The sequence below is a fragment of the Parambassis ranga genome, chromosome 5, assembly GCF_900634625.1.
Source record: "Parambassis ranga chromosome 5, fParRan2.1, whole genome shotgun sequence".
Taxonomy (NCBI): Eukaryota; Metazoa; Chordata; class Actinopteri; family Ambassidae; genus Parambassis; species Parambassis ranga.
The window spans coordinates 13,607,339-13,621,683 of NC_041026.1; the positions used below are offsets into that span (position 1 = coordinate 13,607,339).

The following is a 14,345-nucleotide window of genomic DNA, read 5'->3' on the forward strand; positions in this document are numbered from 1 at the left end:
CAACCCCCTTGTCTTATCCCTCTTGAGGTCCTATTAACCTTTACTCAACATTCACACACACACACACACACACACACACACTCTCTCTCTTCTTGACTGCTCCACTCAGACACACACACACTCACACTCATGTTCTCTTTTGTTTCCCTTTCTCTGCATTTTACACACACACACACACACACACACACACACACACACACGGTGTCCTCACTAAGGAGATTTAAGAGCTGGTTAATTGGTTGGCTGAGGCTAATTTTCTGTTGAAAGTTAATGCCACCGTCATGCATGGTTCCCTGTGGAGAGGGTCAGAGTTAGGCTGGCTGTGTGTGTGTGTGTGTGTGTTCATGCTTGTGCATTGTGTAGATGGAGGAGGTTTTAGCCATGTTCTCTGTAAGGCCCAGCATAAAAATCTCTGTATCAGCTACTATCAAGTTTACCTGAAAAGGGTGCATTAAGAGGAGACATTTTTTTAGGGTTTTATATGATACAGAGCAACAGTGGTGTGTTGCGCAATGAGGCGGACATTTTGAAAGCAGAGAATTATTAAGTTGTACAATTAGAAGCGGCAGTCTGCTGATGGCATTTCTCCTGTTAATTGGGACTCGAGTCCAGGCTTTAAAATGATCAGACCGTTTCAAACTACACTCATGGAGCTGAAATGGGTCGTGCACCTGTGGGTCCATGCATGTTAAGAGTGTTTTAATGGGCCATTATCTCACTGCATACAACTGTGGAGGACTTAAAGTATATTCATAATTAGTCGTGACTCATAACTCAGCGGTGGCCATCAACAAAGACTCATCCAGCATCTGCTCTGCAATTATCAGCAGCAGCAGCAGCAGCAGCAGCCATCGCAGAGTGTTCTCTTTTAGAGAAAGGCTTTTGTAATGCAAACCTCTACTCTGTTACTTTTTACTACTACATGACAAACACTTAAAGGATACAAAAAGGATGATCTGGTTATGCTGCCACCCTGTGAATGTAAGACTGTGCTTCTCTGTGTGCACAGACGTTGCTGGTTGGCGGCTTTAATCTAAAAATATGCACGACAAGCTGTGTTATTTACAGTCGAAATGCCTCCTCGCTCTTTAGCTGTCCATTAAGTCAAAGTTGCTGTGGATTTATTTATAACGTGAAGTGCTTCATGAAGAACAATGGACAGAGATACAGAATAAACATAAATCTTGTTTCCTTGTACATCTGCCGCCTTTTTTTCCTCTATGACACATAGAGTTTTATAGGCGTTCTGTTGCACTGTGAAAAAAATAACGGCTCTGGGGCTTTCATAATGACAGGACCATTGGGAGTGTTGTCACCGCTACATAACAGAAGACTGATGGAAAACAGATGAAAGAAAAAAAAAACTTGTCAGATCTCTTTTAAGCTGTAAAAATGATGCATTACAGCATTTAGAACTTTTTAGGAATTAATTATAAGCATGTTTAACAACAGTCGTACTAAAGAAAGCCTCAAATTAGTCCACAGCTCCACCATTTGAATTAGGTTTTTACTTGGACATCATAAAAAAAGGCATATTATGGTCTTTTCCAAAATCATGGAGAGGACATGTTGTTGACCTCAGATGGTCTCACACTGTTAGGTTTGGGAAAGATCGTAGGTGTTGTTATAACAGACAATGTCATGTGGCCCAAAAGTCCATTTTCGTTTTCCGGCCGAAAAACACTTTTTTCACCGAAACAACTTGGCCGAAACAGGATGTTGTTGTAATGACGCTTCAGCATGTCTGCGGTGGCTCTTCTTGCCCTATTTGAGCAGCTAACTAAAGAGATCTGTTCCTCTGATGCATCTGCAGCGGACATTATTCTTTTAAGCAGCACTAAAGCGTCCTCTAAGCAAAGAGGTTGAGACGGACCGCAGAGTGGACACAATGAAAAGTACACTCGTAGTCCGTCAGCGCGCATTTCAATGAGATCTGCTCGGATTCTCTACACTTGATAGCAACGGTATTGAGCCGCGTTATCATCAAGATCATACTTGTGGGAATAAAGCAGTGCGCACGAGAAATGATCCAGGCGGCGTGGATGCGTAGAACCGGCTTGGAGAAGTGCACAGCGCGCCCTCACCGTCAGATCCTGCAGTAGAGCGCCTCAAAAAAAATCATAGACAGGCTATTCTGTTCTGATTTACTATATATGTGACATCAGATTTATTTTTCTGCTGGACATTTTTTTTAATTTGACAAAATGTTTATTTATGCACTGGCACTTTATTTAAATACAACGCACACGTAACGTACACGAGTGGGGTCAAGCCAAGTTATTTTATTTTATATTGTTCATTGTTTGAATGTGCTTAATAAATATTTTCAATTGCTTTATTCTTTAAAACATTAATATTACGTTTTGCATTTGCAATGCCTTGATTTTAGTGAGGTTAGTACACAGTTATAGCCATAAATGCAATGGTAATAATAATTGGCATAATACGTTTTGTTTCGGTGTTTCGGTTTTCGGCCTTGGATTCCTCATTTTCAGTTTTTCGGTTTCGGCCATGAAATTTCATTTCAGTGCATCCCTACTTATAAGTGACTATTATAGAGCCTTTATTGGTTTGCACATCTTGATATGAGACTAGATTGGGGATCCTCATCAATCTTCTTACTAATGAACTGCCTGATAAATGTGTAATGATTTCTTCACTTATTAGATATAATCCAGACTATGAGGTTTGCATTTTGGTTATTGGGATTTTTCCGTGTGTTTAGTCCTGAGCTACAAGCGGGAAATGAATTAAATCTTCTTCACTGACATCTCCTCACCAATTTATAACTCATTCACATAATTTCACGGTGTATTAAACTGATTTTATTTTCATTGTGCATACAAAATGAAAATTAAGTTATAAATTTATGTCAGGCTGGGAAGCATTGGGCCAGCAGCAGCTCTTTATGTTTATGTGACAGCATCCAGCTCGGCCGGGAGCGTTGTGTTGATGTAGAAAATGTGACGGGGTCGTGTCTTGATTGCCACCCTTATTCCACTGTGAGGACAAATGTCCATGTAAACTCACCAGCACATTTATGTAATGAAGTGCTTTATATAAGTATTTTCTCCCTTTAATCATTCTCAAGCCCTCTCTGTTAAACCTTCTCATCTCCTCCATACCTTTTTTGCACCTCCTTGTCCACAATCAACAATCTTTATTCCTCCTCCTCACTCTCTCCCACTCATTTTCCCATCATTTGTCATTTCTGCCCTTTATCCCCCACAGCCGATCGCTCTCGCTGATCTCAGATCTCTTTCCCTCACCTCTTCCTCTCAATCTCCCCGACTTATTTATCGCTTTCCATCACCCCTCACTCCTCTCCCTTTTCTCTGAGTGACAGCTAGAGCAGCCTGCTGCCACGCTCCCTAGCTGAGGAAATGTTTTTTCTGTCTATCCGCCCATCCACCTGTCTGTCTGTCTGTCTGTCTGTATCACTTAACCAAGCAGCATTTCCTGCAGTCGGCACTGATGGAGGTAATTATCTGTTAATCAGCATCACACATGGACTCACTCTAAAAACACAAGCTGTGGTTCCCCCTGCCAGTTCTCGTGCAACTCTGCAGTTTTCTGTGACTGACTGACAGACACATAGATGTATGATTGCTGAAATGATGGAGTCCTGACAGGCAATCGGACTGGTGGAGGTGAGAGGTGAAGGAGCAGATGGATGTTAAGACACAAAAAGTGGTGCCTGAATAGTTAAAAAAATAATCACATGAAGACAAGAGGATGAAGAGGAAGATAAAAAAAAGCGAGTGATAAGTAAAAGGGGAGCAGATGCTGGATTACAGTCGTCTACACTTGGCAGTGTTTTAGTCAAGTGTGTGTGTGCTAGTGTGCGTGCAGATGAGAGTAAACAACTAGAGGATGGCTGGCACTTTCAGACTGCTCTGCCAGGAAGGAATGTATGTGTGTGTGTGTGTGTGTGTAAATAATGAGAGGCAAACTCCAACTGCCAGGCAAATATTATGATGTTTGCTTTTATCTGTCTTGTGTGCTCTCTCCATTCTTCTCCATCTAAACCTCTGTCAATCCTAATTCATTCCAACTTTATATTCCTCTCTAATTACTTTTCTTCTGTCTCTCTCTCCTTTTCTGCGAGATTTTTTCCCACGAGAAAGACACTTTTCCACTCCTTTGCCTCTCGTATCTTCCTTTCCATTTCTAGCATTTAACGTCTTTGACCACTTCTCCTGAAATAATTCCCTTTGCCAGACTCCATTTAATTATGTATTTATTTATTTACTTTCCTCAGCCGTTTAACGCCAGGAAAATGGAACACATGTACGTGGGGCCCCTCCTCCATGGTGGATGTGTATACTAGGATGTGGATGTGTCCACTTGAAATCTTTAGTCTAACCCTTTAATGCTTAACCCCAACAGCAAGTAAAAGGAAACTGGGAGGAGTGGGAGGCTAACTTTAAAGGTAGGGTAGAAGATTTTGAAAACTCAGTGAGAGTCAGCCAGATTTCGAAAGTAAACACACGCTCCTTTCTCTCGGAGCTCACCCTGAAGCCACGCCTCCCAATCACATGGACGCATTACCTGAAGACGAGCTGCTGTCTGTGACTTCGGCCATCATGCACGTACCTCTCTGGTGTGCGCAGAGCAGGAAGAGAGTGACAACCAGACAATACTCTGCGCACGGTCCACCCAGAGGATTGGCTGATGTTTTTAGCATTTTATAGCTTCCACAGATGATTAATATTCGTTTTAATGCAAAACTAATGGGTTGCTATCAGATTGTAAAGAGAAGTTACACTAATTTAACAAAAAGTGCATCAGAATGAAATCTCCTTCTTTCCAAAGTATTTTTTCCTAACCACACTGCTTGTGTTTCTTGGACTCTGTTTTGTATTAGACAATCCGAGAGCGGCTCTGACTTCATCTGTGTATCCATCTTCTGGGTAAGACCTCCTACACGCTCTGACATAAATTAAATTTAGTCTCTGTGAGAATAAAGTGAGGGATGCTCAAATATCATCTAATATCTTTCCTTCCTCTTCTCTCTCCCGCTCTCCTCCAGCTAAACTCCATAACTGTCTTTTATTACCCTTCTCCTGCTCCCCTTACATATTTGTCTCATTTCCTCCTTTATTTTCTATCTGCCATCCACACCCCTCCGTGAATCTTGTTGATTCAGGCGACTAAGCAGCCTCTCAGTGTCTCTTGCCTAACATCTTCTATTAAATATGGATTAATTACAGCGAAACCTTCTTAAGCTTCATTAAAACCTCCTGCATTAATCAGCAGTAATTTTAATTAGAGGAAAGGAAGTTTTTAATGTGCTGCTGTGTACGTTTTACATCGCCGACATTCTAATCAGCTCAATCACGACTCGATTTGTTCCCAAGTTTGTTTTTGCTGTTCGAGGCACTCATCCTCAACGCAAGGTCACTCCAATTGGTGTTCCATGATCCAGCAGCCACCAGTAAAAGCTACATCTTCACATCGAAAAGTAGACTATTTACCTTTTTCCCAAACAACCTGAACCATCAAACGTCGGGCCATGTAGTGGTCAACATAGTCTGACATACATGGGTATAAAGATTGGTCTGCATATGGAGGTGGAACTGTGCATGGTGGCCACTGCTTTGATTAATTTAGTGGCTTCATGACCCACTGCTGACGTCGTGTTTCTTTTATGATTCAATTAGGCATTAAATCTGCTTGGTTAGGTTTAGACAAATTGTGTTTCACAGCATTAAATGCAATCTACAGTTACCTGCCATTTTTACTGATGGTGATGACGAATCCTGCGCCAAACAATACATTCAACAAGCACTACAATCATACATCCTCAGGAGGGTGCCAGGTATGCACACACAGCCCTCTAGTGCAATTCAGACGCAACTTAGTAAACACTTCAGTAGCTATAAAATTTTTGTCAATATAACTACTATTTTTAGTGATAAAGCAGCTCTTTTGTTCTTCAACACACACAACTGACATCATAAAAAATGCTTTCTTGTACATTCACAAAGCTTGAAAGTGACACAAAACTCTGTGTAGCGGAGCGACTATGTGTGAAGGTGGAGTCAAAGTGCAGCAACATGCTGGAGATGAACATCTGTACCATCCTGCCCCGAGGCTCGAGTTAACGCCCTCCAAAGGATAAAAACAAAAACATTTTCCACCTCATTTATGCCTGATAGCATTCAGCTGCTCTCTTCTATCAAGGATGCCATTACGCCCTGCTAAGGTTGAGGTTTCTGGCTCTATCATTTATAACTGCTGTATAATTTATGGGCTGCTGTAAAATAATCCCTGTATAATTTATGTAATAAAGGATTTAAATGTAATTAATGGTTTAACCTGTTACAATGAAGGTGTGAATGTCCAACAGGCATATATTTTATTCAGCCCATTACTGCTGCCATGGATGTTTGTTTATATATAAAAATGTAGTTTTACATTAGACGTTTAAAGCCTACCATTTCTACAGTTTTAATTAGGAGAAGAAAATGCTCTTAATTGACACACAAGCTGCTGGGATGAACAAATTGAAAAAAATAATGGTGCCAAGTCTTCAAATCCATAGTTATCCTTTTTTCCCTTTAAACAGCACAAAAATAAACATACCCGATTGCTGCCAACTGGTAAGTTCTGGATTTTGATTCTTCTCGTCCGCACCTTTACACAGAGATACATAAGCAGTCAGTTTGTGTTCACATGCAGGCTTCAGAGTAGAGCAGTGATCGACAAGTTCACAATCTATGGTAGAAGGAGTTACACAGCTGCTATTGCACAGATGTAAAGCTAAAACCTCAGAAGTTTGAAGTCAATGCCCTCTGTGATGTTTCTGTTTAGGACGAGTGGCTCACAGAATATCTGCACTGTCCACCCATTTTGATTCTCTTAGCCTGTTACCCTTCCTTTAGACCAACAAGGAGGTCAGTGGGGGCTCTCTTGACATTGATGACACTGTGGTGGATCACTTTCAGTTTCTGATATAGACTCCTTCTAACGTAGGTCAAAAACTTATCAGTCACTGCTTGTACCTCCAAACTGTGTCGCCTTTAAAAAGGTACATTGCTTACTTTTCACTTTACACTTCCTACACAGTTTATGATTATACTCATCTGAAAGAGGCATCATTATTTCTTTTAAATTGTGTTCTTGTTGTCTCCTGAGACTTTAATTGAGAGATGTGTCTTCCTGTGTGTTGCACACTAAGTTGCTGCAGGTCTGGTTTCTCTCTGTTACAGGCTCAGTCTGTGTGTTTAAGGCTCCTTGCACCAAATACTGTCACCAATTTAGTAAAGCTTTAATGAGTAGTTGTACAACTGTACATTTGCTCTCTTTGAGATTCGTCCACTATACATCTTTATTTTTCCATCTTTCCATCAGAGCTGCTTTTCAAAGAGTTGCTGTTGCCGTGGAGCACTTATAGTATCTCACTCAATTCTCAATTGTCACATATCCCTGTGGCAGACGTGACTGTCAGCCTGACACCATATTCCATCACAGGAGAACACAGGTTGTTTAGCTCCTGCAGGGAAATAACTTTGTTGTTGTTTTCAGGCAATAACTTCGATAACTGGCCACAAGCTTCCAGACAAATAGCATTTCAATCACAGCATGCAGGGGGAGGAATATTGGGGGCAACAACAGTAACGTTTTTTTTGTAAATGTTTCTTTCAAACTCTAACACTGTGTGCTGCTAACGTTATGGATTATCTTTACCTAAAGTGTGATCTGAGGGGTGAGGTACACTGCTCCATTTTCCAGCTCCATTATTTTCACCCTTTCAGTCACAAAATAGCCTGTCAACATGTGCAACCACATGGACAAGATTTACACTTTAGGCAGAAAGTTTCACTTTAAAAATGTGAGACCCAACACCCAACTTAAAAAAGACCTCACCAAGACAGGACTGTGGTGCTGCTGTAAAGTGGTGGGGGATCACTGAAACCTGCAAGTGCAACTCATCTGGTCATATATGGACACTTTGGTCAGGTACTCATATACTCATTTTCAACCAGCCTGGTAGGAAATCTTCCCGGCCACAACAAATCATCCAAAATTGCACTACAATGTCCAAGAGGGGACAACCTGAGTAAAACCCAATGCCACTAAAGCACATTCGCTTAAATCTATCCACCTTTCACACTGAAAACTGACAAAGTACAGCCTCGTCCTTTTGCGTAGTCCACAAGGATCTCAGTAGCAACAGGGAGAACAGCAAATTCTGCCAGCTGCTCCTTCAGATTCAATCGCTACAGCAGGTCTTGGGTTAGACTTGGGGTCTCTACCCTGTGCCTAGTAAGCCTCTAAAGGACCTCATAAAATGATCCGTTGTAGCTCTGACTATGCATCTGTACTGTATGTGACAGTCAGCATTAGACCAGCCTGTGAGATGTAACCAACGCTGAGGCTAATTGGATTACTAACAACTGCCTCCTGTAGTAGGAGATAATGGACTGAGACAAAACACTGGGAGAAACTTCTTATGATCTCCCATACACACTTTATAAGAAAGCAAGAGACCTCGGAGGATGAACGTGTTTATGCTAGCAAGGACTTGGCTCTGACAGGGGATTGATGGGCTTCTATGAATAATGATGACTAATTGAGCACCACAGCACACAAGAAGGGGATCTCAAATCAAGGCTTCACTATAATAAGGACCCATGCGGATCATTATCTGGGTGACACACAAGAATTTACTATTAGCCAGAACCAACACTTGTACCTGTTACTGTCTACATCTAACTTTTAGGCACAGCTACTTATCTGGTGCTAACATGTTTCAAGCTTGTGTATCTCTGGCCTGCAGCATCCATAGCTCCACAGCAACCTGTATTCCTAAACATCCAGCTCCACTTATTTTGCAAGAGTATGCAAATTAATTTCTGCTGTAATCGGGGCACCTCAAACATACACACTCCTACCACAAAAACACACTTTTTTTTTCCTCTAAGTGCATATCGCTGCCTGCAGAAAGTGGCCTCTCTAAGTCTACTTTTGCTCTCTTTCAGCTCCACTGCCCCACAGCATTCATTCAATATCCAACTGTCGCTCTCTCTCGCACACACGTACACACCAAAACATACTCACGATGCCCCGGCACTCAGCATGCCCTGCTATTAGGCTGTCAGTTAGTCAGGCCAATAGAATAAGTGCCGTGGATTAGGCAGACACACACACACACAGAAGGAGGATGGACAGCATACTAAACAGAGAGAGGCATGAGGTGACAGACATCCTGTCAGAAAGCGCTCTGTGTCTAACCAGCGCACACACAGCAGAGGAAACACTTACAAACAGCTGATAACAGTGAGACAGTAAAGTTTTTACTTCGTCATTTTCACCAGTCACTTTTTTCTCCTTCCTGGCTCATCTTCTATCACCTTCTTTTCGCCATCTCTTCAACCCTCTCTGAAATCACTTTCCATCAACCTCACCTTCACCTTTCCAAGTTTCCTCTCTCCTTTTGATTTTATGACAGTGTCTCCATGCCACACATTCACACACACGCTTAAACTAATCATATAAAGGGCCCTATAATTGAAGAATTGAAGGATGTTGATTTGATCAAAGCCAAAGACTTCTCCACATCCCTTCAAACGTGTCAACACGAACAAACCAAGGAGAAATAGAGGAAGTGATGCACGGTCACTCCCTTTTCTCCTCTCCTTGTCTGTCTCTTTATTTTTTTTTTCTCCTCCTTATTGTCCTTGCTGCCAAAGAAATCTGATTAAGTTGAATATAAATTGGTTTCCTTGAAAGCACACACACCTCATTCTCCTTCATCTCCAGATCCAACCGGATGTTCAGCAATTAGTGGTCACTGGAGCTCAAAGACATGAGATCAGGAGCACAGCTGCACCAACACACACCAACACACACACACACACACACACACGATGACGGCCCTGAGTATCACATGCAATAGCTTTGTTCTGCACCAAGCTGTGCAACAAATTCAGCAGTTTAAAGGATCAGTTCACCCAAATAACAAAAAGTCAGATTTCATTAATAAATAAATAATTAAATGACTAAGTTATCAAAATAACTCTTTAACAATTTGACCAATATACTTTGATGGAAAACGCTTTGTCTGCAAACACATGAAGATGAATGTGACGCTACAACTTCTACAACCCGTCAAAGACTGACAGACAGTCTCGAAGTGAGATCATTTTCTTCATCAGTGGCTTTCAGTTTATTATTATTTTAACTCAATGGGTTTCTTCACTTTAAAATAAAACTAAACAAAACAAAACCCAGCAGCTGGAAGAGGAACAGAAAGAAAGAGTATTAGAAACACACGTGTGTCGGTGTGCAGTGAGAGGATCTTGATCCTACGGATACATGTGATGTACCATTATCGCCCCCTAACGACACAGAAGCAAACAGCAGCCTAAGCAAAAATATATATATATATATAAATAAAATGTCACTGAGCTCACTTTCTAACAAGTGAAGTAAAATTAACGTTTATTATTTAGGGGGGGGGGACAAACAAAAAAAGTAAGAAAGAATCCGCAATTTATTTTGAAAACAAGAAAAAAAAAGTCACTTCCAGTTTCTGCCACATTTTCTAGCCTCAGCCTCTACCAGTAGACATCTGTACAGAGGAGCAGCTATTTTTTTTTAAATAAAACAGTTTGATACCAACACTCTGGCTTGAAAACACAACTATTAGAATTAAAATAAGTGTTGGATTCGGACGCTAATCAGCGCATTTGACCAATTGTTAGATTCCCCGTAACGCACAAAGTGGAGGTTTCCTCCGCTGCACCATTACGCACGGGGAGAGCGGACGGCTGCTCCGGGGGGCTGCAGCGCAGAGACAAGGAGGGAGGGAGGACTCGGTGTTTGGAGCCAGTCTTCCCTTAAAAGTAGCCTCTTTTTGCTGTCTTACAGGTCATGAATACTAAGCAGAAGGTGCCGAGAGAGAGAGAGGCGGACAGAGAGCCTACAAGCTCCTGCTGCAGTCTGCTGAGATATTACTGCTTTTACAGACTTTTGCTGTAAAGTAGACTCTGATCTGGCATTGTAAAGCATGTAACACACATTTGGAGCCATGACGCCATAAAGTCTTATATTTTTTCATAGTGTAAAAAGGGAGGGGATAACAACAAAAGCGGTCAATTGTACCGATATGGTGACACAAAGACCTTATTTTTGCATTATACACTTAAAGAACAATGATTAAATAATGCATTCACTACTTCACTACAAAATGCTTTCTTTGGATTTTCGTCTGAATATATGTTGCGTGTTTTATCAAGGCTCACTTTATCTCTGCCAAGCTTCCGTTTCTGATGACAGATAAATCGAATGGTCACTGATTGATTCTGGTAAAACGCATGAATTCTGCAAACTCCCTAAACCTCTCGGACGCGTAACAAGTGCCAGCGGTCTGCTGGCTGCTGTCCGCGGAGCAGAGAACCTGCCGAGGACTGCGCGAGGACCCCGAAGCTTCAACAACGGGTATATAAAGAGGTGAACTTGCAGATTGACTGAAATGTTCACAACCTGATCTGGATGGTGTTGTTCTACGAAGCAAACTAAATATTGTCCATGTTCTGTAAAGAAATACATTCATGCGCGAATAATTTACACACCTTATCCCACAATGCTGTTCCACAGTGATGCTCTTATGTGTCTGCCATGCCACATGTGCAAAATATTATTGAAATAAATGCTTAAATCACGCATTCAGACTGCTGCTTTTGCGCTTAAGCGGAGCCACGACGCACCGGAGTCTGAGTCAAACCAGGTGAGTTCACAACGAATTCTAGTCACTAAACAAGTTTCAGCGCCAACAGCATGCAAAACGCGCTTAGTGTGAGTCCCAACGAGGAATCCAAAACTTCACCGAACCTCCGGTGCGCACACCAGAGCTGTGAGGCAGAACCACACATGATCCCACCGTAATATAAAACTACCCGTCATGAACAGAGACACTCAGAACAGTTTCTTTATCCGGACACTGTGTGTATGCGCGCATACACACAGGAATAAATTCTATTCCACACCTGAAAACATGCTCAAAACTGAATTCTTTGGCGTTTTTGCCATCACACCGTCCAGCACGAGGACATAACGCAGCTGCCCTGACCTCCATAAAGCGCTGAAACGCACAGATCCACCTGCATGGCTACTTTATATTCCCATGCGCCACCTCAGCGGTGTCACATTTGTTCCAGAGTCAAACGCAAAATAAAGCCCTACCAAAATATACAACACATACAACGAGACGTTAAATATTCACAAATCGCTTCTTTACCTGGAAAGAATTGTCCATCAGTAAATCCCCAAAGTACAAAGTAGAAGAAAACTGCCGGCAAAACGCGAGAATAACTCCGTTTATCCATGTCTTCTCTTTTTTCTTCTTCTTCTTCTTCTTCTTCTACTCAGCTCGGATTATTTTACATACTCCCGTCCGGTCCTTAAACTGGTTTTCCTTAGTTCGGGACAGCAGAGATAACAACAATGATAAGAGTGATACAATCCTCGCATTGGTAGGTAAGAAGAATCAGAACGACACAAGTAAAAGCAAAGACACAAGTTGGAGGCAAATAAACAGAGAGCTCTCTCCTCTCCTCCCTGGTCAGAGAGAGCGAGCCTATGTGTGTGCGCGCATCAGAGGGCGCGTGTGCCCAGAAGTGTGTGCGAGAGGGGCACAGTTTGTGTGTGCGCGCGCTCAAACGGTCTCTGACAGACTGACGCGAAGTTGGAGAGGAATGGAGAGAGCAGTGCGCACTACACCGGGTGCCAGTGCACCCGCGTAAAGACGCGCGGATTAAAGTGTGTGGGACTTCCGGGGATGATTTTCAAAATAAGATAAAGTCGCTGCCGAATAATAAAACAAGATGAAATGTGTTTTATACCATTATCAACATGCGGAACAGCAACGCAAATAATTCACCTCCTAACCCTCTGAGAACTGAAATCATTCGAAGATACCTTTATATAAAATGTACAATGTACAATCATTAAGATTAAAGCATTTCCAGGAAATGTGTCAAAACGTTGTGGTCTAAACCAACTGCATAGTTGCATGTATAAACCACGTTTTGTTGTATTAGGTTATATCCTAATACATTTCGTTTAAGTCATTAACTGAAGGCTTTTATTCGAAGACAAACGTCCCTGTATCGCTCTGTTAGTTTTCGTGAGCTTGACTGCAGTTCATTCCCTGGCTTCCCCTGGGTCCTACCGCCTGAACCCTCCGCAAGGATATGGTTGGCCTCTTTCTCTCTCTCTCTCCGCGTGTCATGAGATCCCTCTCAGTCCACTCATTTTACTGTCACAGGATTTCTGTTTCACGGGTTAGAAGTGAGATTGCTCTCCCTCTCTCTCCTCACACACACACACAGAGAGTCTGACTGTCATGTTTGTTAGTGACTGGACTTTACAGTTGGGATCATACGCAGGTTTAACTTTTTTTTTTTTTTCAAAATTACATGCAAAGAATGAATGCCTTCTTCTCACGCCAACCTTTGAAACTTGTGAGATACATGTGTTAACTTTATAATTGGCGATGATACACAAGCCAACAGTCTGCTGCCTGACAGTGAAGTGTAGAGCCAAGGCTGAGCATCTGTGGCTTACCATTAGCCCAGCACTCCTTACACTAGTCAACCCATACTGGCTGTGGTTATAGACCCTGTAATTAATACAGACCTGCTATGCACAAAGCACAACCGAAAGACTGCAGCCTCTGTGGTGCCTTCAAATAAAAAAGACATCAAAGGTGCATAAACCATTTTATACCTGAAATACAATGTCAGAGCAGAGGCCAACTTTGCACACCTGTTTTTATTCTCTTCCTTACAAACCATCCATCCATCTTCATAACCCACTTTGTCTTGTACCACAGGGTCAGGGAGCATATCCCAGGTGTGTGTGAGTGGTTCTTTGTCTGGCTGGACCCTGCCTCTCACCCACTGACAGCAAGGATAGGGTCCATTCTTCCATGTCGCTGCAGTACAGGACAAAGCCAAACATATGGATTTTAAGGCCTTTTAAAATCCAGTGTGTAAAGATCTGGTACCCCCTGTGGTTGTATGTGTGTGATGCACAAACAATAGCCTCATAAATTGGGTTATTGTTGTCACAGGGTAAGATTAAACCACATTTTCTTTCCTAAACATGACCACAAGTAACACCAAAACCCTGAAACTGCCATCTTTTTATGGTGGACTTTACACACAGGTATACATTGTGTCACATTTGGGCATGTCACACCATTACTGCTTCATGTTTTGATTGCTTTGGCTCTTTGCTTCATCTTTATTTAGTCTTGGAGTGAAGCTGTGACAGACTCTACACCCCCAGAGAAAAGACGGGCAGATATATTTGGGCATAGTCCAGACCATCCT

The 14,345-nt window shown here is 42.1% G+C and overlaps 1 protein-coding gene across 1 annotated transcript in view; it reads right to left on the reverse strand.

Annotated features, from left to right (window-relative positions):
* Positions 1 to 12,335, reverse strand: part of LOC114435538 (receptor-type tyrosine-protein phosphatase T-like) — a 257,192-nt gene extending 244,857 nt beyond the window's left edge. The window contains exon 1 of the mRNA XM_028405262.1: positions 12,248 to 12,335. Coding sequence (XP_028261063.1) covers positions 12,248 to 12,335 — 88 coding nt within the window. The remainder of the gene's footprint in view (positions 1 to 12,247) is intronic.
* Positions 12,336 to 14,345: the final 2,010 nt, after the last annotated feature.